The sequence below is a fragment of the Polypterus senegalus genome, chromosome 16 (assembly GCF_016835505.1).
Source record: "Polypterus senegalus isolate Bchr_013 chromosome 16, ASM1683550v1, whole genome shotgun sequence".
Taxonomy (NCBI): domain Eukaryota; kingdom Metazoa; phylum Chordata; class Cladistia; order Polypteriformes; family Polypteridae; genus Polypterus; species Polypterus senegalus.
In genome coordinates, this window is record NC_053169.1 from 7,620,018 (window position 1) to 7,645,754 (window position 25,737).

The 25,737-nt window shown below is 45.2% G+C and overlaps 1 protein-coding gene across 6 annotated transcripts in view; it reads left to right on the forward strand.

Annotated features, from left to right (window-relative positions):
* LOC120517015 (muscular LMNA-interacting protein) overlaps positions 1-24,900 on the forward strand; it is a 59,210-nt gene extending 34,310 nt beyond the window's left edge. For 5 of the 6 annotated variants that reach the window (XM_039739079.1, XM_039739080.1, XM_039739075.1 and 2 more), the window contains 3 exons: positions 1,386-1,508; positions 20,986-21,145; positions 23,616-24,900. In XM_039739079.1, the coding sequence (XP_039595013.1) occupies positions 1,386-1,508; positions 20,986-21,145; positions 23,616-23,620 (288 nt within the window). In that variant the 3' untranslated portion in view covers positions 23,621-24,900. The remainder of the gene's footprint in view (positions 1-1,385; positions 1,509-20,985; positions 21,146-23,615) is intronic. The other variant, XM_039739078.1, reaches the window with a different exon arrangement.
* The last annotated feature ends 837 nt before the right edge of the window (positions 24,901-25,737 follow it).

Here is a 25,737-nt window from a genome sequence, read left to right on the forward strand (position 1 = left end):
TGCAGGCAGGATCAAAACCCCGGGGCAGGGTGCCAGCCAGCCCACCGCAGGTGTTGGTCATAAAGTCTCATTTCTTATTTGCATGTCCTTCTTTTCAAGCCTGCATATGCTGGGTTTGTTTCCAAATGTCTGTTGATGGCGTTCAGCCAGTTCTCTGATGTATTTACACTGCGGGTCACAGGTTTTAGAACACCTCCGTTTTTTCAGCTTTTATGGAAATCCATGCAGTTTCTTTCATGAAATCAAGACATCAAACAAATAAACAATAGGAGATAAAAGAATAAGACAAGGAATTGTTATGTGTACAAAATTTTATTGAAAGTTTTGATTCCTCAGAGTAGTTGGCACATTTTGTTGATATAAGAGCCAATCTGTGGTAACCCTTTGTGATTCAGAATGCCAGGTTACTCTGTGCCAGCCTCCAGACCACCACACTTCCTCCTCCTTGTTTGACAGTTGGTGTCACACACTGAGGGACCATCCTGTCACCAACTCGATGGCATTACAAACACCTTGCGTGATGAGTTCTAATTTGGATTCTTTGGCCCATAAGACTTTCCTCCAGTCCGCAGTAGTCCACAGTTGGCATTTCAAGGCCCTATCTTGGCTTTCGTTCTGCCACTCGCCCTGTGAAACCTGCAGCACCAAGTCACCTCTTCACAGTGCAAAGTGACATTTGCTTTTGTCGACCTGCAATTGAAGGAGTGGTGCTGTGAGGCGCCTGTGATCACATAAGCTGGTGACCCTCAGCAACTTGTCTTCTGATTGGCTGGTGACTTTGGCTCTGCCTCATCTCGTCCTATCAGAGTCTATTCCAGTTTCCAATTGCCTTTGGATTGTGTAGGACACCACTGGACTCACTGACACTTGGATTTTTTTATTGCAGTTTCTGTAAATGAAAGGCCTGCACGTCTAAGGGAAGTGATGTCTCATTTTATTTATTAATTACTGTCATTATCACTAGAATATTGTCCCAGTCGCACTTCAGAGGGTGTAGTAACACAGGCATTTCCAACTCTTCTTTAAGACAGAGGCTTTTAAGTAATCAGCAGGAGTTGGGACACCTGTACAAATTGTTTTCTTCAACTTGTAAGACTTCATGTGTTTAAATCTCTGCAGAACATCTGTAGGTTGTAACCTATTAGTTGCTTCCCCCATTTGTAATATTCTGAAATTTCCCTTTTTATTTTAGTTTTTGCGAACCTAAACTTTAAATGTAAACCTCTAGCAGTTTACTGCTTACCTTTCCACCATTTTAAGTCATTCATTGCATTTCAGTTCTTTAAATTTGATGAAAAACTGAGGGGTTCTAAAACTTTTGACCAGCACATATAAAACTTTTCTATTTATAAGTTAGTTCAATATTTCTAATTTATTTCTTGAAGACAAAACCAGGAGTTATACGCCCAGTCAGTGTCACCCCAAGAATCACAGAAGAGAAGGACGTTGTCCACCCGAACCCGTTCAGACGGTACCTGGAGGACACATCAGACGCTGACCTTCAGCAGGTAAGCCCTTTGTCTTCCACACCAACATGCCGGGTGGCCGTGACCTGAATGGCACTTTACTGGGTGGGTTGTGGGGTTTCACGTGGGGGCCTTTGGTCAACGAAGACCCATCCTGCACATGAATTTGGTTCTTTGGCCTTTGAAAAGCCTCCTAGTAAGTCATTGTTACCGTAAATACTTGCAACAACAACAACATTTATTTCTATAGCACATTTTCATACAAACAGTAGCTCAAAGTGCTTTACATATTAAAGAATAGAAAAATGAAAGACACAATTATAAAACAAAATAAATCAACATTAACATCGAATAAGAGTAAGGTTCAATGGCCAGGGGGGACAGAAAAACAAAAACTCCAGACGGCTGGAGAAAAAATAAAATCTGTAGGGATTCCAGACCATGAGACCACCAGCCCAGTCCCCTCTGGACATTCTACCTAACATAAATGAAACAGTCCTCTTTGGATTTAGGATTCTCACGGAAGGGCTTGATGATGATGATGATGGTCACGTAGACTTCTGCCTTTTAATCCGTCCATCATTGTTAGAGCATCATGAAGCTTTGAGTAGGTGGTGGTGGCGCAGGCCATTGAACAGCGTTTAATTTCTCCCACGGATAAGTCCTTAAGGAGGCTCAACTAAGTATTGATGTCATATCTCTGTTGGGGTGCCCACATTTATGCACCTGTCTAATTTTGTTATGATGCGTATTTTCTGTTAATCCAATAAACTTCACGTCACTGCTGAAATCCTACTGTGTCCATAAGGCATGTCAGATATTAAAAGGAAGTTCAGCCAATGAGAAACAAAAATCCAAAGAATTAAGAGGGGTTCCCAAACTTTTTCTTTTTTTTTTTCTTTTTTTTTTAAAATTCATTTTATTGTAATTATTCCATACAAATCAATCAATAATTACAAAAGTAGGATTGAGAACAAGTCGACCCCCACCCCTGAGAGAGAGAGCGTGGCCAACGGAGTAAAACGTAAGGCTTGTGAACAGACCTATATTGATGAGTTTGATAAGCCAATAGAGATGAATGGAGAAGAAAATAAGTGCTTCCTCTGTGCTTTAAGAGCTTATTCTAAAATATTACTGATTAGATCCTACCATGTTTTGAAAAAAATCTGCACAGATCCGCTAACTGAGTATTTGATTGTTTCCAATTTCAAATAGTATAAAACATCAGTTACCCACTGACTTAAAAGAGGAGAGTTTGGATTCTTCCAGTTTAGCAAAATACGTCTGCGTGCCAAAAGTGTAGTGAATGCGATCACAATTTGTTTGTCCTTCTCCACTTTAAACCCATCTGGAAGAACACCAGACACAGCTGTTAATGGGTCAGGAGGGATTGTGACACCGAGGCTGTCTGAAAGGTAATTCCAAATTTTGGTCCAGAAGGATGTTAATTTGGTGCAGGCCCAGAACATGTGACCCAGTGAGGCTGGAGCTCGATTGCAGCGTTCGCAGGTTGGCTCATGCCCTGGAGAGTTTTAGTCGAGACAGATGTGCTTGATCTATAATTTTGAGTTGTATAATTGTATGCTTTGCGCATATGGAGCTCGAGTGAATTCTCTGCATTGCTATTTTCCACTCCTTTTCTGATATATTGATTAAGAGATGTTCTTCCCAGTGTCCTCTTGGATCTTTGAAAGGAAGGGACTGTAAAATGATTTTATATATTGCAGGGATGGTGTCTGAGTCCTTGAAATTGAACAATATCTTTTCCAGCATGGACAAGGAAAATCGGGCAGGTTCTGTTTAACAAAGTTCCTAATTTGAAGATAGTGAAAGAAATGTGTAGCTGGAATGTTAAATTTGGAATGTAATTGTTCATAGGATGTAAAGACGTTGTCTATATCAAGATCTCTAAGCGATTTAATCCCAAATTTTTTCCAGATATTAAAAACTGCATATGTTTGTGAAGGTTGAAAGAGGTGGTTCTCTTGCAGAGGTGCCACAGAGAAAAGCTTCTCCATCTTAAAATGCTTTCTACGTTGGTTCATATTCTGAGTGAGCGAAACACAATTAGGTTATTAGTATATTGGCGAGAACTTGTATTTATTGGGGCACAGAGCAGGGAATATAAAGAAGTTCTGCAGGATTTTACTTCATTTGCGGACCAGGCCTGTGTATGTTCATCTATTTGTGTCCAGGTTCTTATCGCCTGTATGTTTGCTGCCCAGTAATAAAACTGGAAGTTAGGTAGAGCCATGCCACCTTCTGCCTTTTGTCTTTGTAGGGTTGCTCTTTGGATACGTAGATGTTTTGAGTTCCAAATAAATGAGGTTATTGTTGAATCTAATTGCTTAAAAAATGATTTATTGATGTATATTGGAATGTTTTGAAATAAAAAAAGAAGCTTAGGAAGAATATTCATCTTAACAGTGTTAATTCTTCCAGCTAGAGTGAGATGAAGGGTTGACCATCTGTGCAAGTCTTGCTTAATTTTTTCCATGCAGACAATGATTTTTTTTTTATGAAGAGCTTTATGTTTTCTTGTGATGTTAACCCCGAGGTATTTAAACTGTTCTGCAATGATAAAAGGTAGGGTGTCTAATCTAATATTATATGCTTGAGAATTCACTGGAAAGAGTACACTTTTATTCAGATTAATTCTGAGACCAGAGATCTTTTGAAATTCTGTGTGTACTGTTAAGACTGCAGGCACAGAAGTTTGTGGGTCTGATATCTACAGTACCATGTCATCTGCTTAGAGAGAGATTCTCTGTTCCAGTCCTTCTCGGATAATCCCCTTTATCTGATCTGTATTACGGCAGTGAACTGCCAGTGGTTCAATGGCGATTGCAAATAGCAGCGGTGACAAGGGGCATCCCTGTCTAGTGCCACGTTCTAGTTTAAAGTAGTCTGAACAAGTGTTGTTGATACAAACTGAAGCTTCCGGGTTAGTATACAGTAATTTGATCCATGCACAAATGTTCGGGCCAAACCCAAATTTCTCCAGTGTAGTAAAAAGGTATTTCCATTCAATCATGTCAAACGCTTTTTCTACATCGAATGATAATAATATTTCTGGGGTGTTTGACTTTGTTGGTGAGTATATTACACTAGCAAAATACCCGCGCTTCACAGCGGAGAAGAATTGTGTTAAGGAAGTTATGAAAAAGAAAAGGAAACGTTTAAAAAATAATGTAACATTTGCTTTCTATTTGTTTGCATAAGCACAGTCCTTCACTTGTATCTCACGAATATCGTATTCGTCTTAGGCATGACAAACGCCAGCAGCAGTGTGTCTATGAACTTAATTTAAAGTTAAGCTTTACACCTTGCTTTCCTATTCATTTGCATAAGCACAGTCCTTCACCCGCAAGTTTAACTCCGTTAAAAAAGTGATCCAAAGTCTCATTTATACCCCACGTCTTCTCATTAAACTTGTTTCTCGCGAATATCGTATTCGTCGTAGGCATGACAAACGCCAGTGGCAGCGTGTCTGTAAACTTAATTTAAACTTAAGGTTTACACTGTGCTTTGTTTCCGCACTAGCTGCACATATGAATATGCTTGTATGTGTCACTCGCTTCATATCCTTTTGCTGCCTTCTCAATTGTGTAATGCGTTTTTTGATCAGCGCTCTTTGGAGCTCTTGCTTGTTCTCTGCGTACTGCGTTCACAGTCAGCTCACGTAATCTGCTCTCTTGTGTGATCTTGCGATGTCCACGGATTTACCCGACCATCTCATCTTCGTTTGCATAAACACAGTCCTTCATCCGCGAATATTTAGCTGCAGCGTGTCTATTGGATTGCTGCTGATGGACGGCCTTATATGGGCAGGCATTCAATTACATGGGAGGCATGACGATGAGGGATGCAACTCCGCCTCACACGGTGACCGAGCTGCAGGCTATGGCCGTATATATGTACATAAGTAGGTTCCAGTTATGACTGTTACACGTAGAATTTCAAAATGAAACCTACTTAACTTTTGTAAGTAAGCTGTAAGGAATGAGCCTGCCAAATATCAGCCTTCTACCTACACAGGAAGTTGGAGAATTAGTGACGAGTCAGTGAGTCAGTCAGTCAGTCAGTGAGTCAGTCAGTCAGTCAGTGAGTCAGTCAGTGAGGGCTTTGCCTTTTATTAGTATAGACTAGCAAAATACCCGCACTTTACAGCGGAGAAGTAGTGTGTTAAATAAGTTATGAAAAGAAAAGGAAAAATTTTTAAAATAACGTAACATGATTCTTAATGTAATTGTTTTGTCATTGATATGAGTGTTGTTGTCATATCTATCTATCTATATATATATATATAGCAAAATACCCGTGGTTGGCAGCGGAGAAGTAAAAAGAAAAGGAAACATTTTAATAATAACGTAACATGATTGACAACGTAATTGTTTTGTCATTGTTATGAGTGTTGCTGGCATATATATATATATATATATATATATATATATATATATATGTAAAGGACCGAGGAGACAGTAGCAAGGGTTGGGGTTTTCCGGCCCCGTATATTGTAAACACAAACAAAAACTGGTCAAAATTATAAACAAAACAGTTCATAATGCGCGACGCCGACTCCTGGCGTCGCGGCCATTTTATTGGGGAGGAGCGGAAGTGGAGGATGCGGGAAGGACCGCAAGGGAGGATGGGAAGGATGACGTCAGGGCAAGATGGCGGAGGAAGGGCGGAAGTATCGCACTGCGGTCAATCCAGGCCTATGGTGCAGGAAGGTCTTTCTTTCTATGAGGAAGCAGAGGGAGAAAGTTAATACCCCACCATTCCCTGGCGCGAGTGGTTTCCCAGGTGCTATCGAATCAATCCGCTGCCTCCTACTGGCGTGCGTGACACGATCCCCCCCTTAGCCCAGGACCGTCAGGTCGGGCGGACCTAACCGAGAGGTCGTGAATACGAGAGAGGGCATCGGCATTGGCCTGAAGGGTGCCCGCCGATAAGTGACAGTGAACTTATACGGCTGTAAGTCCAGGAACCACCTGGTGACCCGCGGATTCGACTCTTTGTGTAGGGACATCCACTGAAGTGCAGCGTGATCAGTCACCAGAGCGAATTCGCGACCCAGCAGGTAGTACCGAGGTGGGTCACTGCCCACTTAATGGCCAAGGCCTCCCTCTCCACTGCCGCGTGCACGGGTCTCCCGGTCCAGCAGTTTCCGGCTAAGGTACATCACAGGGTGCTCGACACCATCGACGCTTTGGCTCAGCACGGCACCCAGGCCTGTGTCCGGCCGGTCTGGAGAATAAACGGAGCCCAAAATCGGGCGTCCGTAACACAGGTGCCGGCGTTAGGGCCTTCTTTAGGTCACTGAACGCGTGTTCTGCTTTGTCGGTCCACACCACGTATAGGGGCGCCTTTTTTGTCAGGTCAGTCAAGGGTGCTGCTCTTCGAGAAACGGGAACAAACCGGCGGTAGTAACCCGCAAGCCCCAAGAAAGCCTGCACCTGTTTCTTGGTACTCGGACGGGCCATTCTAAGATGTCTTTAACTTTGGAGCTCTGTGGCCGCACCTGTCCTTGTCCCACGAGGTAGCCTAAATATTTGGCCTCCTTTAATCCAAAAAAACACTTCCGGGGGTTTATGCGGAGGCCGGCTTTAGCCAGTGTTCGGAGGACAGCTGCGACCTGCAGTAGATGCTCCTCCCAGGTGCCGGAATAGATGACAACGTCATCCAGGTAGGCGGCGCTATAGGACTGGTGGGGCTTCAGCACTCTATCTACCAGACGTTGGAAGGTCGCCGGGGCCCCGTGCAGCCCAAATGGGAGGACCTTGTACTGCCAGTGCCCGCTAGGGGTGCTAAAGGCCGTTTTCTCCTTTGCGGATGCCGTTAAAGGAATTTGCCAATACCCTTTTGTCATGTCAAGGGTAGTCAGATATCGAGCCGTACTCCAGCCGCCAAGGAGGTCGCCAATGCGGGGCATGGGGTAGGCATCGAACTTGGAGATCTGATTCAGACGCCTAAAGTCATTACAGAACCTCCAGGAGCCGCCTGGCTTGGAGACGAGGACAATAGGGCTGGACCAGGGACTATGGCTCTCTTCAATTATGTCCATGTCCAACATACGTTTCACCTCCAGTTCGACCTCTGCGGCGTTTTGCCTCCGGAGTCGGTAGGGCCTCTCCCGGACGATTACCCCGGCCCGTGACTATATCGTGCTCAATCAGCGGTCCGCCGGGTGACTCGCCACTACCTCGGGATGGCTCGGAGTGTTTGGGCTAACTCCTGCCGCTGCTTGGGGGTCAGCTCTTCGCCGAGGTTAAGGGCAGTTGTGCTTGTGAAAAGGGAGAGTGACCTACGGGAGCTGGGAGCTCCTCTCTATCTCCAGGGCTTTAACAGGTTGACATGATAGATCCTCTCACCGGTCGACGATTGGGCTGTTTCACCAAATAGTCGACGAGTCCTTTTCTCTCCTTAACCTCGTAAGGCCCTTGCCAGTGAGCGAGCAGCTTCGAAAGTGGGAGGTCGGACGAGCACCATAACTCGGTCCCCGGGCGGAACTCCCTGAGGACGGAGTTGCGGTTGTAACACCGGCCTGCGCTGCTTGCGCACGAGTCACGTGCTCTTTTAGGAGGGGCCTGATCTTTGTGAGTCGGTCGCGCAGTTGCGCTACGCACTCCAAAATGTTAGAGGAGGGAAGAGCCTCGCCTCCCAGCCTTCTTTTAGGATGTCGAGGATTCCCCGGGTTGTCGCCCGTATAGTAATTCAAAGGGGAGAAGCCTGTAGAGGCCTGGGGTACCTCCCGTAGGCAAAAGCACGAGCGGGAGGAGCTGGTCCCAGTTCCTGCCGTCCGCTGACTACCTTGCGGAGCATCTGCTTAAGCGCCTGATTAAATCGCTCACCAACCCGCCAGTTTGCGGGTGATAGACTGACGCTTTCAGGTGCTTTATCTGCAGTAATTTGGCTACCTCCTTGAACGTATCCGAAGTGAAGGGCGTACCCTGGTCCGTGAGGACCTCCTTGGGTATGCCCACGCGTGAAAACAAATTAACCAGTTCCCGTGCGATGCTTTTAGTATTAGCGGAGCGCAGGGGAACCGCCTCTGGGTACCGGGTGGCATAGTCCACCATGACTAGGATATACTTGTGGCCACGGGTTGAGGGCTCCAGGGACCCACCAAATCGACCCCTATCCTTTCAAAAGGGGATGTCAACGAGGGGAATAGGGACTAGAGGAGCACGGTCCCTCCTAGGAATCTGGCGGGTCTGGCACTCGGACAGGATTGACAGAACCGCCGGACCTCCTCATTGATCCCAGGCCAGTAAAAGCGGAGCTTAATCCTCTCCAGTGTTTTTTCGGCCCCGAGGTGGGCGCCTAGGAGGTGAGCATGTGCCAACTCGCATATCTCCCGCCGGAAGGTACGCGGAATTAGCAACAACTTCCGCACCTCGCCTCATGGGTAGCCACCGGTACAACAGATCATTCTCAAGGACAAAGAAGGGTTCCCGCGGTGTGGATCCGTCCGCTGTGAGCTGTTAGGCAGAACGACGCATTCCGGCAAAGCGCAGGGAGTCATCATTCCACTGCTCCCTCTTAAAGGAGGCGGCGTGGACCGAAATTGATGGTCCAGGCCGCCGAGGGTCTTGGGGCCTGGGCCCGGGAAGAGTTCCCTGGCTAGTCCCTTCTCCGCGGAATCTTCGGGTCAAGGTCCGTAGCCACGAAAGGTCCCCGAGACACCAGCCCATAGGGCCTGCCCTTGTGCACGGCGTGGAGGCCGCGGAGGGTGCCTTTTCCCCTCATAACAAGATCCAACGAGGCCCGGGAGCGCGAATGGCTTACCGCTGATTCTTTTAGACCAGTCTTGTCCCAGAATCACTGGGAAGGGGGTCAGGTAACACAGCGACCGTCATTTGATTGGTTCCCCCTTCCAGGTGACATAGCAGTGAGCGGAACGATATGACCTAGTCCCCCCATGCACACAGGTGACCAACAAATGCTGTTTTAACCACTGTTGCGGTAAGACAAAACGGCGAGCAACAATGGTAATGTTGCTGCCGGAATCAAACAAAGCCACCACGGCGTGCCCATTTAGCAACACCACTCCCGATTCGACTCGCCAAGGGATGCGGCGGGTACAATACCTCTCCGATGATGTCCAGCTGCAGTCCATAGGCTCCGGGCGATGTGATGGGGGCAGTTTGGCAGCAGGTGACCGGTCTCGCCACACTTGAAACAGCGCGCGGACCCGGCCTCTCTCTGGCTCTGGCTGGCGCTTCTGCAGCGCCGAGGGGCTCGGGGTGGCCGCCCGTCCCTGCGGTTCCCGCGAGCAGGCTTTTCTGACCCCCAAGTCGGAGGACCGCCAACTGACGCTCCAGGACGCCGAGGAGGCCCGACATGTTCTGATAGGCGTGTCCCGGACCTGCTGGGCGAGGGAACTGGGCATCGCATTGACCAGGCCTTCACAGGCCACCCGCTCGACCACTTTCCGCCCGTCCGGGCTCTCTGGCCGTAGCCAGCGGCCCATCTTGCCCCAGAACTCAACGCCTGGGCGCGGAAGGGCGGGTCAAAGACCCAGTTCCGCCATTCGCCGCCTGCTGGCCCGGGCTAATGCCGTAGCGGGCCAATATTTCGGGCTTGAGGAGGTCGTAATTAGCGGCCTCCTCCTCAGGGAGGTCATAATAGGCCCGCAGCGCGGGTCCCTTCAGGTATGGCGCCAAGATGGACGCCCACTGACCGCTGCCACTGCTCCGGGTGGCCGTCCTCTCAAACATGCCCAGGTAGGCATCGACGTCCTCGAAGGGCCCGCCGGAACCATAGGGAGGCGGCTGCCTGGGCGGGTCTGGTCTCGCCCGTTGGGCTTCCACTAACCTGGCCTCGTGGCCTCCAGCTCCCGGTGGTGGCGGCTTGCGCAGCTGCAGCGCCTGGAGCTGGTCATTCATTCCTGCAGCACGTGTTGAGGTCCTGTCCCTCCGTCATTCCGGGATCTCTCTATCCTGCCGGCTACGCCACTTGTAAAGGACCGAGGAGACAGTAGCAAGGGTTGGGGTTTTCCGGCCCCGTATATTGTAAACCACAAACAAAAACTGGTCAAAATTATAAACAAAAAGTTCATATGCGCGCGCCGACTCCTGGCGTCGCGCCATTTTATTGGGGAGGAGCGGAAGTGGAGGGATGCCGGGAAGGACCGCAAGGGAGGATGGGAAGGATGACGTCAGGGCAAGATGGCGGAGGAAGGGCGGAAGTATCGCACTGCGGTCAATCCAGGCCTATGGTGCAGGAAGGTCTTTCTTTCTATGAGGAAGCAGAGGGAGAAAGTTAATACCCCACCATTCCCTGGCGGCGAGTGGTTTCCCAGGTGCTATCGAATCAATCCGCGGCCTCCTACTCGCGCGTGCGTGACAATATATATATATATATATATACATACATGTGTACATATATACACACACACATATACCATGGGGTGCCAACCAGGCAATTACATTGATTTTCTGAATATATGAAGTTGGCTTCAGAATATATAAAGTCAAAACTTGAATATATAAAGTCAGCGTCGTAATATATAAAGTCAAACTTGTTTCTGAATATATAAAGTCAAAAGTTAAATATATAAAGTCATCGCTGGAATATATAAAGTCAAAACTGAATATATAAAGTCAGCGTCGGAATTTATAAAGTCATTCCTGATTATATAAAGTCAAAGTCAAAATCTATTGATTGAAACGACTCTGAACTGAACTAAGTGAACAAAAACGTATTCAGAAAAATAAATTAAAAAAACACTGTTCAGTTAATGTTTTGAAAATGATGCATGTGCCCTGCACCGGATTGGTTCCTGCTTTGCGCCCAGTGTTGGCTGGGATTGGCTCCAGCAGACCCCTGTGACCCTGTGGTTAGATTCAATGGGTTGGGAAATGGATGGATATTCCAGCGCTGACTTTATATATTGAAGTTTTGACTTTATATATTCCAGCTTACATTATATATTCCGAAATATTCCAACACCGTCTTTATATACTCAGGTTTTGACTTTATATATTTGGGAATGACTTTATATATTCAAGTTATGACTTTATTTATTCCGACAGTGACTTTATATAATCAAGTTTTGACATTATATATTCGGGAATGACTTTATATATAAAACTTTTGACTTTATATAGTTAAATTTAGTCATCATTGCATAACTTTTTCTTTACCATAGAAATTTAAAGACTAAATTCAACTTCCATTCCTAACAAAGATATTTCTGGCGACTAAATAGAACCCATTTATATCCAAATTTGAGCTATTGAGCCGTCGCCTGCCTGCCTGAATAAGTCACCCTCGCTTCGCTCTTACTTTTTTACCGTTCATTTAATCATAGCTAGTGGCAGAAAATTATAAAATGGAAGGAGGATTACACTGAGGATGGCTTTACCAAAACAATTATTGATGATGATTCGATTATTCATAAAGCTTGAATTGGTGATCTGTTTTTCTGTGTTAACCTCATATTTTTTCATACTTCTTCTCAAACTAAGGTGGTGCGAGGGTAAAATGAATCGGGATGCTGATCAATGTAATCGTGTACCAGGAAATCATGCATTGACAAAAACTCCCCTTTGCTTGTAATGCAAAGTGTGATTAAATGCATTATTTTTTAACGTTATGGAGCACATGCATCAAAGCTTCTCAGCTGTGCTTGTGCTAAGAAAAGGAAAGAATTTAAAAATAACGTAACACGATTGTCAATGTGACCTTTTGTAAGTAGTGCCTGGAGGATTCAGTGTGGAGAAACTCTAGAGACAGAGTGTGTATTAACTTGTGGATTTTTCTGTGAGTATTTGGTGGCAGTCTGACGAAGTTGCTTCGGAAGACGGCGTTAGCTGCGGAGCTCAGCTCAGAGCCAAATGAGATGAATGGGAGGGGAGATGATGACGTGACTCCCCCCCCGCCTTAACTGTCAATCCCCCACAAACACAGTCCCTCGGGATTTGCATAAGCACAGCCCTTCACCTACAATTTTAACTTAGTTACAAAGTGATCAAAACTCTCGTTTATATCCTGCGTCCTCTCATTAAACTTGTATCCCGCATTACCCGTGGGCATGTGAAACACCAGCAGCACCCTGTCTATTAACTTAATTTAAACTTTAGGTTTACACCGTGCTTTGTTTCCGAAGTAGCAGCACTCATTAATATGGTAGTATATGTCACTCGCTCGCTTCTTATTGTTTTTCGCTGCCTTCTCAATTATATAATGCATGTTTTCTTCAGCGCTTTTTGGAGCTCTTCCTGGTTTTCTACGCACTGCGTTGACAGTCAGTTCACGTGATTACGTGGGAGGTGTGATGATGTCACACGAAACTCCGCCCTCCATGGCTTTCGAGCTCAACTTAATTACAGTTAATGGAGAAAAATACCTTCCAGTTATGACCATTACTCGTAGAATTTCGAAATGAAACCAGCCCAACTTTTGTAAGGAAGCTGTAAGGAATGAGCCTGCCAAATTTCAGCCTTCTACCTAGACGGGAAGTTGGAGAATTAGTGATGAGTGAGTGAGGGCTTTGCCTTTTATTAGTATAGAAGCTAAGTGTCGTCTGATTTTGATTTTGATCTTGTGATATTACCAAAGGCAGCACTTTCTCCATCCTTCTAGCTATGATTTTTGAGAGTATCTTAACGTCATTATTCAAAAGTGAAATTGGTCTGTATGATGCACATTGTAATAAGTCCTTATTTTGTTTAGGAAAAATGGTGATTAATGCTTGGTGAAACGTTTGAGGAAGAGTTTGATTGTCTCTACTTTCTGTAAATGTTGCTAATAGGAGAGGAGCTAGCTGAGCGGAGAATTTCTTATAAAATTCTGCAGGGTAGCCATCAGGGCCTGCTGCTTTCCCGCCTTGAAGTGACTTTTTAGCATCTGGTAATTCTGATAGTGCCAGAGGTTTATCCAGTTCCTCCGTACTAGGAGTATCTATTTGTGGTATCTGTAATGTATTCAGAAATGTATTAGATTGTGTGTACTCAGTAGAATATAAGGATTTATAGTAGTCTCTGTATGTGTGCATTATATTTTCATGCTCGATGATTTTGTCTCCGTTCGTGTTGGTGATTACTGGGATTGTGTTGCGGACTTCTTGCTTGTGGATTTGTTGAGCTAAAAGCTTGTTAGCTTTCTCTCCGTGTTCATAGTAATGATGTCTGGATTTATAAATTAGTTGTTCAGTTTCTTTAGTTGTCAAGAGGTTGAGTTGTGAATGCAAAAATCCCAATAAAATGTTGATCTAATAAACTTAATGTCACTGCTGAAACCCTACTGTCTCCATAAGGCATGTCAGATATTAAAAGGAAGTTGCTACTTTGAAAGCTCAGCCAATGAGAAACAAATATCCAAAGAATTAACTTTTTCATATGACTATATATACGATAGCCATTTTCTTACCTGATTAGGCCTGAATGGGGTCACTTGGGGTTGATTTGCGGGGTGCCGGAGCCTATCCCAGCTAGAATAGAGTGCAAGGCAGGCTCCTAATATGTGGACATAATAAAGAAGGCACAGTGAACTTGACCCGTCTTATTGTACGCACTAAGAGGCCTTTGAAAATTTGGTGTTTCACAAATCTGATGCCATTGTAATCACCTGAGTGAATGAAGGTCGACAAAGGAGGAAGATTTTGGGGGGCCAACACAACCCTCCCCATTACTGATAAAGTCCGACAAAAAGACAACGCTTGGCGGTGCCAATAAAAAACGTCCTCCCGGACGGTCATCCTATTGAAGCTCCGGGACAGGAAGGGGTGGGGTCAGTTGCCCTCATTGGATGGATTCTTAAGACTGTGGAGGAAGGAAATGACAAGACAGTTAGCAGCAGTGCGCCCTCTTTGCCCGGAGGGTGGAATTGCATGCAGGGGAGGAGCTCGGCTGGTGATTCTCAGAGGCGCATGCGTGATATGATCTACCTATCTATCTATCCATGGTAAGTTAAGGAACCTGTTACCATGCTGTGTTTCTAAAAATTCATGGACGCCTTGCTCTGAGTACAGCACTGAGCGAGCAAGCGAGTGGGGCGGAGACTTCGGGAATGTGGGCGGGACTCACTGGGCCTCACCCACCCCTCAGTGGTTATCAGTGTGTCGTCGGCTCTGTCCGTGTAACACACGCTCTACTGCTTCATTCACTTAGGATTTCTGTGTTTATGTGATGTGAGGACTGCATAGAAAATCCAGACGAGATTTCTTGTACTTCTTCTTTTGGCTTCTCCCATTAGGGGTCGCCATAGCGGATCATCTTTTTCCATCTCTTCCTGTCCTTGTCATCTTGTTCTGTCATCCCCATCATCGCCTGCATGTCCTCTCTCATCACATCCATAAACCTTCTCTTAGGCCTTCCTCTGTTCCCGTTACCCATCAGCTCTATCCTTACCACCCTTCTCCCAATGCACCCCTCATCTCTCCTCTGCACATGTCCAAACCAATGCAATCTCGCCTCTCTGACTTTGTCTCCCAACTGAGCTGACCCTCTGATGTCCTTGTTTCTAATCCTGTCCATCCTCGTCAAACACAATGCCTATCGTAACATCTTTAACTCTGCCACCTCCAGCTCTGTCTCCTGTGCCACCGTCTCCTGCCCATATAATACAGCTGCTCTCACTACCGTCCTGTAGACCTTCCCTTTCACTCTTGCTGATACCCGTCTGTCACAAATCACTCCTGACACTCTTCTCCACCCTGCCTGCACTCTCTTTTTCATGAGATTTCTCATACAAACCACCCAAACGCCATCAAAACAGCAAGAAGACGCTTCACCAGCCAACATTTTGAGGCTGAGGTGACTGCAGAACGTTGTGGCAAAGAAGCGAGGAACATGAAATCCACTAAGGTGTGAAAAGAGGCTTGACGCTGTACCAATACACCGGAAAAATCTTTCACATCCGCAATTTTTAATTCAAAAAGGCAACAGCCAACCGTTTTATTTGAGTTTTTAGCTATCCAGGGTGGCATCGGACCACATCACCTTGGACAATCAGGGCTCTACTGTAAAATACAACTCAGTAAAATTAAAATATGAAGCCAGAAAATGTGAAAGCTGATCTTCAGAGGGTCTCGATAAAAAACAAAAAAAAAAAAAATACATCAAAAACCAGAAATTTAAAAAAATAAATAAATAACAAAAGCAGTTCCCAATTCCATACTCATGACTGTAGCGTTTCTCTAATGCCCACATTTTAAAAGAGCCCCTCGCATTCTACAGATTTTCATCTATTGTGTTCATTGAAATGAGAGAAATGCCTTTCAATTTCTGAGCCCACTTATCCCAGTCAGGGCCGAGTGGAGTAAGAGAGGCTGCAAATAAAACAATTCTACCTGCTGAAAAATAAGACACAAATTAGCATCTGTTGGTGACACGCGGAGCACAAACACTTCAATGATGGCGTTTGGCATTAACTAGGAAACGTCCCACTGGGCTCTGGTCCTCTGTCCATGTCTGCGCTCCTTCTGCTGCTGCCTCCAAAATGAAAGGCTCACCTGAGGATAATCCATCTGTCCATCCATCGCTTTCTAGCTGTTAGCACACAGCCAGGGTGGTTAACTGGGCTCAATTTGGATAAATAAATAAATAGGAAAGGCACTATATGATAGATAGATAGATAGACAGACAGATAGAAGATAGATAGATAGATAGATAGATGATAGATAGATAGAGTGAAAGACACTATAAATAGATAGAGTAAAAGGCACTATAGAATAGATAGAGTAAAAGGCACAATAGATAGATAGATAGATAGATAGATAGATAGATAGATAGATAGATAGAGTAAAAGGCACGATAGATAGATAGAGTAAAAAGCACTATAGATAGATAGAGTGAAAGGCACTATATGATAGATAGAGTAAAAGGCACTATATGATAGATAGATAGAGTAAAAGGCACTATAGATAGATAGAGTGAAAGGCACTATATGATACTTTTACACATACAGACTTGGTGAATCTCTTACAGAGACTAATTTAAGGGCATACAGTATGTGTGTATTGGTGGAGTGACAACACATGTATTTATGTATTTTTCATTTTCAGTTTTCTGCTGTAGACTGGAGGAACAAAAGGAGGAGGAAGTCTGATGTCATTTCCACCTCCATCTCTGACTACACTTTTTCTGGAAGCCGTGTCAAAAACTCAAGTGATTCCACCAACAGGGTCAGTTGACCAGTTGATGTGACAGGAGCAGACACTTCCTGTACCCTTACTGCTGATCTCTGACACCAGAGGGCATCAACACCCTCCAGTTTACTTAATAACATTTCTTGGCTTTGTGCACTTGCTATGTTCAGGTAAATGGGGTCTACAAGCTTTAGACCCAGCACTCTTATGTTATACTCCCTTTTCACAGCAGATGACAAGTCAGTGAAAGGCACTATACAGTAGAACATGGGCATAGATAGATAGAGAAAGGCATTTTAAGATAGATAGATAGATGTGAAAGGCATTATATAACTGATAGATAGATAGGAAAGGCTCTATATAACTTAGAGATGGACAGGTAGATGTTGAAAGTTGCTATATAAGATATACATAGTGAAAGGCACTATATCATTTAGAGTGAGAGAGAGAGGCCATATTTATGCCTCAATATGATTGCCAAGATGGAGGTGTCTTCATCATGGAGACATGGCAGAGAGAGGAGGTCCTGTCTTCATGACCAGATGGCGCCCACCATTTAACATTCTAATCTCAAATCCTGGACCGGTGACTGTGGCAGCATCATTGGCTCATCCAATCCTATTTAATTCACAATGCAGTTCCAGCGACCAATAGGATTCATCTGCTTGTCCCTTCCTGGGTCACTCGCCAATGAAGTGCTCAGGTACTACCCATCCCCCAATTGCTTTGTTCAGAGGTGGTCTGTCCCTGCCAGCAGTTTATGGACCTCCCGGTGGGGCTTCTTAAAGGCTCATGTGATGCCCAAGCACATTTATAATGAAACCCCTTACCAAAGCGGTTCAATGTCTGCTCCCAACCCCTGCCATAAATTTCACTTCCAAAGAAGCCCTTAAATTGGCTTTCATAAAATACAGTGGATGAAGGAACTCGCTTTGGCTTACATGAAAAAATTTTGAATTCCCTATTAACTCTTAAATGACAATTTAGAAAAAACTATCAAAATATTAAAAATGATTCTTCATAAAAATGGCCTATACAAGTCATTTTAACAGCAATCACGTCATCACATTTGCCAGGTGATTGTAGCTACCCACTCAGATGCTGGCACCTTATGCCCTCCCATGAGTCCCCCCACTTCAATGCCATGTGGGGTACACCAGAGGACTCCTCACATACAGGAAAGATGCTGGGGGGGGGCGTTGTCTGGATGGGTCAGGGGGGAGGCTGCTCTACCAGCCAATGAAGGGCTGCAGCATCATGTTTGCATATGTATGAGGCTGATTAGCATAGTCCATATATGGTTGTTTCTGGGTTGCAAAGAGGCGGGGTTTGAGGGGCGTTCACAAGGTGATTGTGATTTATAAAAGTGAATTTGCATAGGAATGGGCATACGCCTGGCTGCGTAAATCAGACATTCCTGTTTTTTGCCGTATACACAATTTCACGCTTATAAATGAGACCCCCTTAGGTTGGCACCACCATTACGCTCATCACAACGTAGCAGCAGTAATAATGGCTGGATATATAAAGCGTGATTTGGATGATTCGAGCTTGCACTGAAAGGCGCTATAAGTAATGGAGTCTGACAAACAGAGTGATAGGACGTGCAGAAGTGAAGGACCCTTTAAAAAGTGCGTTTTTCAAATTTTCTTGATGGTGTCCCTCCAGCTCAGGTGACTAACCACAATGTAGGGACCCTCGGCTCGATTTTATGAAGGATGGTGTGACTGCAGTCCATTGTTCTCAGAAGTAAATAATGGCCTGTGAGGAGAAATGAAAGAATTCTGTCAAATCACAGATGACGGCAGGCTTTTGTCCCCTTTGAAGATGCAGCGGCTTTATTAGTCAGTGCCTTTATTAGAGCCTTTTATTTGAATATTGAATAAATAAATGTGTTTGGAAAGCTGCATAATTTCATGGAGGCAGGTTTATGGGGTCCATTGTGTATTGCGGTGGAGGCTCTGCATGTATATTGCTCATTAGGCACAAGGAGACAAACAAGAGCCCCCAAGATGAATGCAAATGGAACAAATAACAGAGCTGTCATGGTATCTCTCCTTATTCTGGGATGCCATCTACCATGGGTGGGGCTTAAGCTGACCCTCCTCCACTTGGCTATACTGTTAGGGCCAGTGGGGCACAGCAAGGGGGGTGGGGGGGACGCAGAATACTTCAACAGCCTCCCTCTTATGGCGGACTCAGAACATATGGAGACCCCCTTCACTGTCTGCACGCTTTACTGTGTTGGAGACTTCATCTGAAATGGACGCGGCTAAAACTTTACTTCCTGCTATTAATCTACACTCGGTTACCCATCGTGACAAAATGAAGATTTTTTGGGTTTTTTTTTGGAAATATTCTGACCCTTTGGTGTGGCCCCCCAAATGATGGTCTGGTGCATCTGTGATGATGCGGGTTCCACTCCATGCTCCCATCTTCCTTCTGGGAGCTCTGGACCCGACACCGTCAGTAATGTCACCGATGAGCTGGGCAGTGAGGCACAACAAGTGAAACAAGTAGAATGGTGCAAAAAGTGCCAAAGTGCTTTTATTGAAACAAAACCAACAAAAATCAAAACTCAATCTCACTCTCACTCTCTCTCTCACTCTCTCTCTCTCTCTTTCTCTCTCTCACTCTCTCTCTCTCTTTTTCTCTCTCTTTTGCACTCTCTCTCTCACTCTCCAAGTCCGCTGCTTCAGTGTTTTTAGATCTTTGTGTCAGATGTTTCTCTGGTGTACTGAAGGAGAATTACAAGCAGTTCAGAAGTTTCAAAGGCTTTGATTGAGTCCATATCTGCAGTGTTGGCTCTTCTTTCTTTTTCAAGACCTCTGAAATTCACCCTGGCAGGCTGGCAATCAACTTCTGGGCCCAATCCTGACTGATGGCAGCTGCCCATTCTGGCATAATCAATGCTAGGAGTTTGTCAGAATTTGTGGGTTTTTGTTTGTCCACCCACCTCTCGAGGATTGACCACAAGTTCTCAATGGGATTAACGTCTGGGTAGACGGACTCAAAGTAGCTGAGCACAAATCACAGACACGCTGCTGCTGCAGATGGGCTGATCTGTGACCTTCATTTTATAAAACAGGGCGTCACAACCAGGAATAGTGGAGGAGCCCACAATAAACATTAGGGAGCCAGCAGGAAATCCCCATTTAATGTTAGTAGCACAAACGTATTACTGCTGGCAAACGACACAAAAGTCGGCCGATTGAGGCTCTAAAAAAATAACAAAACTCAGGAGTTCTTTCCACTTCTGTGTCTTTGGTCGGACTGAGACTTGACCCTCTGGACACGCCCACTTTAATTGGATCTCGACCAGAAGGGGCGGGGCCGGGTCTTCTCCAAGATCTGGGGGTGGAGTCATTTGCTGTGGCTGGGGCTCTTCTTGGTAGTGCGGATGGACAAGAGAGGACAGTTGGTGATGGCGCCCCCTCTCAGTTCAGGGTGGTATTGCTTACTTCACTTACCTCACTTAAGCTCAAAAGGTGATCCCCTGGCATGTGTGCGTGACGTGGTTTATAAACTTTGCTTATATATTATTAATATTTTGGATCCATTGTAGATGCATCATATATCTTGTGCGTATTAAAAGACCAAAATTAATGAAATATTTTAAATGCACTCAGTATAACTGGAGAGAAAATCCTTTTGCTATTAAACAATGAGATCCCATCAAGCGGTGAACTGAGCCGCCGTGCCGCGTGTGATCGGTGACGGTGGTCCTTCTACTCATTACACACATTTTCCTGGAGTCTCGTTCTCCGTCTTTTGCAAAGCCGTCGTCAGAACCGTTTTCCGTCGGACGATGTTTGAGGAGTGTATTTATGCAAATGGCATTTCTCTCTTGGCATCTTTCATCTTTCTCCGAGGGTCTTCTGTCTTTCAAATACCCCCTCGTTTCAGAGAGGAGGGAGAGCGCCTGAGTTTGATCTTCAAATCAAATTAAGCCGGAGAGAGGAAGAGGGAAGCGATGTGCCACTTTGCAAATGGCCTTTGGGGTTGCAGCACATTTCCTAAATTTTGAGCAAATGAAATTCTGGAGGCGGCTGATTTGATGGACGATTTTGGCTCTCAGCGGCATTTATCACGCGACTTTTGTGAACTCCGATGCTTGATTGCTTGATGCTTTTTCCATGCTGTGCATCCTAAAACAACCCTGAACACCCAAATGAGAACGAACTGAAATTACCAAAGACTTCCCAGCATTTGCAACACCTTCATCGTGAAGCCACTGAGTCCTGCTTTCATGGGTTGCCCCCTCTTTCATAACGTTGACCTTGTAACACGTGACGCCCCACATGCCATAGCGGGCATCTCTGTGCGTGTTATCAGCTCTGGTGACCTTGTGTCTTTACTAGCCATCCACCACCGAGGACTCACTGGGATGTTTGTTTGTTTGACTGTTTCTTGTCCTCCCAGCTTGTTAGCAGAGTCAGGGGGCTCAGCACTCGGCTTGGAATGGACAACACGAGGGACTCGAAGCTCCAGCGGCTCCGCCGAGAGGGAGACAGCAAACGCTTACACGCGCAGCTCCACATAACGGAGGGAGAAGAGCAGACAGCCAAGAAAATCACGTCAGGTAAAGGAGCTGCTGGTCAGTCTGTCCTCATCAGGCAGCGCTAGGCGGCAGGGGCAAGGAGGGAGACGTGGTATATGACAGCGCCAACCTGTGGTGTGGGGTGGAATTACAAGTCGACACACCCTGAAGGCATGTGTGTGCCATTATATATATATATATTTATATACACTGTTTATACTGAATATCAGAGGGGCAGTCAAAAATGTGATATAGCAGGAGAGTGGGAGATCAGATTACACACACATCGCTGTGGAGGGGAACGCAGCACGTCTGTACACCAGTCACGACCGGTCTGGATTGGTTTTGCCGTGTAGTATTATTTTAATTACCGTTTGAGTTAGACGTGTGCGTAATCACTCGGCGAATTGGCCCAGTTTGAATGCCGTGCTAACATCAAGTTTGTGTGCAAATTGGGGAAATCAGCTTCAGATACGCTAACTCAAACGGTAATTGAAACAATAAAATACTCCAGATAGACAACGTCTTCAGTCAGAACTTCAATCCTTGCCTTCTGCTGCTCAGGTGTTTCACTTGCACGTTGCTTTGATTTCGACGCCGTGTCACTCTTCATCTGTGTCATTAGCAGAAGGTTGTTCTTGCGCCGTGGCATTTGCTGCACACACGTCTTTAGTAGTGAGAAGTGAGGTGCATGGAAGGTCCGAAAAAATGTAAAAGTGTATGCAGGCGCCATCTAGTGGCTGTGTTTGAGCGTGAGCAGAGCGGGCGGACTGCTACACACACACACACACACAAACACAGCTCTTTCATTTATATATATATATATGTGTGTGTGTGTGTATATATATATGTATATACATATATATCTATAATTATATACTGTATATGTTGTGTATAAATATATATTGTGGAACAGGCCCAGGACACAGACAGGCGGACAACGTTTCTTCACCCAACACACCCATTTATTCACCACAACTACTATATATAATATTTACAGGTTCAGTGCACGTCCCAGTGCCTCCAGCACCAATTCCCCCAAAGTCCGGGCCTCTCACAGTCTTTCTTGCCCGTCTTCTGGCCGCCTCCAGTCCCCTCTCCAGCTCCGTCCTCTTCCACCCAACTTCCGCTCACGAATGCAGGGAGGCGGCCCCTTTTATACCACCCCGGATTGGCTTCAGCTGCTTCCCGGCACTCCTCCTTGGACACGCCCCCGTGTGGCGGAAGTGCCGGCTGCGCACCCGGAAGCCCTCAGGGTGTCCCTGTTCTTCTTCCTCCAGGGCGGTGCCTGGCAGTGGCCCCCTCGTGGTCGGGTGGAGGCACCAGCCCTCCTCCGGTTCCCACAGCCGCCTGTGACAATATATATATATATATATATATATATATATATATATATATATGTAATTATAAATATATATGTATTAGACATATATAAATGAAAGACCAGGAGCCTCATGTATAAACGGTGCGTACGCACAGAAATGTTGCGTAAAAACTTTTCCACGTTCAAAACGCGATGTATAAAACCTACACTTGGCGTAAAGCCACGCACGTTTCCACGGTACCTCATACCCTGTCATACGCAAGTTCTCCGCTCGGTTTTGCAGACTGGCGGCACCCAGCGTCAAAGCAATGGTACTGTTCCTGTGTGATGAAATGCAGCAAAATTTGTTTATTATATTATACAGGTAAAACTTTAAATAATTTATATTCTCCAATGGGACTGGCATGAAGGATATAATAGATGAACCTCCATACTGCAGGGAGGGCTCCACCTGGTGGCTTGGGGGTATTGGCTGGGATAAACGCCCAGCCATACACCACAATATATATATCTATATTATATCAATTTGTGTATATATATTATATATATGTGTTGTGTATATATGACAATATATGTATTTATATATATATATATAAACACATAATATTATACATAATATATATATTTATATATATATATATATTTGTGTATGTAATGGGTAAATATTTATAAATATATTGCATATATATTGTCTATATATATATATATATATGTTGTGTATATATGAGAATATACAGTATATATTTATATATGTAAACTTAATATTATATATATATATATATATATATGTGTGTGTGTGTACACATTGTATATTGCCCTCCATAATGTCTTGAACCTGTGGCTGAAGTGCACATTGCAGACTTTAAGGCTACACGTGTTGTCATTTCTACTTGGTGGGACCAAAATGTATTCAAAGACCCTCAGTTGAAAGTCTGCATTGTGCTCTTTATTGATGAATTGTCTGAATTGTTTGATTTGTAATTTTAAACTCTGCAGCTGAAGGTGAAATCGAGGTAAAAAGGTGTCTCTGTCTTAGACATTATGGAGGTACTGTATGTTATCTCTCTGTTTTTATTTTTTTCTATTTAATTCGACATTTTTCAAGCAGAAACGCCACTTCAGGATATCTGAACAAATCCACGTTCATTTGAATCCCTTTTCGTTTTTTCTTCTCTCTCCTGTTTGCAGCGTAACAAGTTGGAGGAGTGAAGAGGACCTGCTTGTGGTCTCCAGAATATTCCACTGTGTCTCCTTATCAAACCGCACACCTCACTTGTCTGCTCAAGTACAGAGGACACTAACGACACCCTGGGGTCTCTATAAGCCCTGACCACCATGCTTATGCCTGACTAACTAAGGTCGTGGAGCACTAATGGCCTTCTTTTTGTATTGTGCCTTAAACCAATGGAGTAACAGATCACTAGAACAGTAATAATAATAATTATAATAATTAATACTGTGACTCACTGCCTGCTCCCCTCTAGTGGTGAGTAATGTCTGTGTTTGATACGCACGCACAGTTGCATTGTGAATATTTTACAGAACGTGTCCATAACAAAGCACTCAGCAAATATCAACGCAAATGGCAATAAACGTTGTGCTGCCTGCTAAAGAGAGAATTCCTTCATTTAAGAGAAGCCCCCATAGCACTAGAATTAAAAGGTGCAGTAAGCCATAGACAGTAAAAACTCTGTAAAGCGATCGAGATGGGGACCTCCATATCAGTGAAAGACCCCCAACTCACCCTGGCCTCGGGATTTGCTATCAAAGTCACAGCTGGAGCTCGAGCCCCTCGATTAGGAGTTCCGAAAGTCTTCAGACCCCCTCACTTTCTATGCACTTTTACCTTTAAATGGAGGAATTTGCCATTTGTGCCCATTAATGACCCGTCATGAATGGCAAATTCATCCTTTCATAAAAAGGAAATGCACAATACAATAAAGTGTGCAGAAAGTGAAGGGTCTGACGACGTCCGCGGTCCACTGCATGGCTGCCCATGTCTTTCTGGTGTAGTTTGCTAATCAGGCCTTTTGGTTTTGAGCCTAATTAGGCTCACCATCGCTTTTTCTGTTTCTCATTAAAGATGAACGAGACTTCATTTTGCTCAGAGCTAAAGGTGACACCACAGGAGGTGTAAAGTGAGTTAGCAGCCCAAGGCGGCCCCCCTGTGTAACTGCTGTGCCTCCGATGGCCCGCTCATCTCAGCCATATTTCGGTGAGTGTCTGATTCTGCCTGACGCTGCATCTTGGAATGATCAGCCATTAGGGAGGAACAGGGTGGCATCGTGGTGCTTGAGGGGGGGACCTTCAGGTGCTTCTTAGGCATCCAGCCCCCTGACCTACTAGAAGATCAGCACCACCACCACGTCTCATGATCTCCAGCATCCTTGAGATGGCAGCCCGTTGTTATGCTCTCTGGTGGACTGGTGTGAAGATAGACAGGAGGACCCAACCACCTCCCACCCCCCCTTTCTTTGACCGAGGTAAACTCTAAGGGGTACCCCCCCTCACCCTGCCCCCAATGTTCAACCAGCAGCATTAAATGAGCATTTAGGGCTAAAGTTAGTGATGTGCTGGAGGACCACTGATGACCTCCTGAGTGAATTACCAGTAAGTTACAGACAGTGGGACAGATGGGGACCCCTGGATCAGTGATTGACCCCACTCGCCATGGCCTCGGGATTCGCTAACAAAGCCGCAGTTGAAGCGCCAGCCCCTCTATTAGAAGTTCATGCAGTGGACCACTAGAGGGGGAATAGCACCGTCAAACCCCGGCTACAAATAAGGGCAAGTGCCGAATCTTTATGAAATGAAAAATTTATTCGACACCAAAAGGATTCCAATTCCAATGAAGCTCCGTGGAGCACAGAGGCAAAGGGGGAAAAGCCTCTAAAAAAGGGCAATCCCAGTCAAACAAAGAATCGGATCGAAAAAATAGCAAAGAAGGTCCAAAAATTCTAAAAAGTCACTAGCACCAGCAAAACACAGATAACTCGGCAACTCCAGAGCGCATTCACAATGAACCGTCAGGAAATGTGCCAGGATTTAGAAGGCGGAGGGCAGTTCTTGGCAGTGATTGGCAGGTGACCCCCGCCTCTTGGGGGACCACCAACAAAAAATAAAGAATCAAAGAATCAGAAATGAACAAACGAGACCTAAAGCCTGTATTTGAACAGCAGCCAGTGGAGGACCGTGACACCGTGCTAGAACATGGTGGCAGCGGTTTAACACGTTGTATTTAGCGAGAGCACAATGCTGATCTAAACTCCATTTGCTGCTGTTATGAATTTAGAATTACAGAAGGGGATTG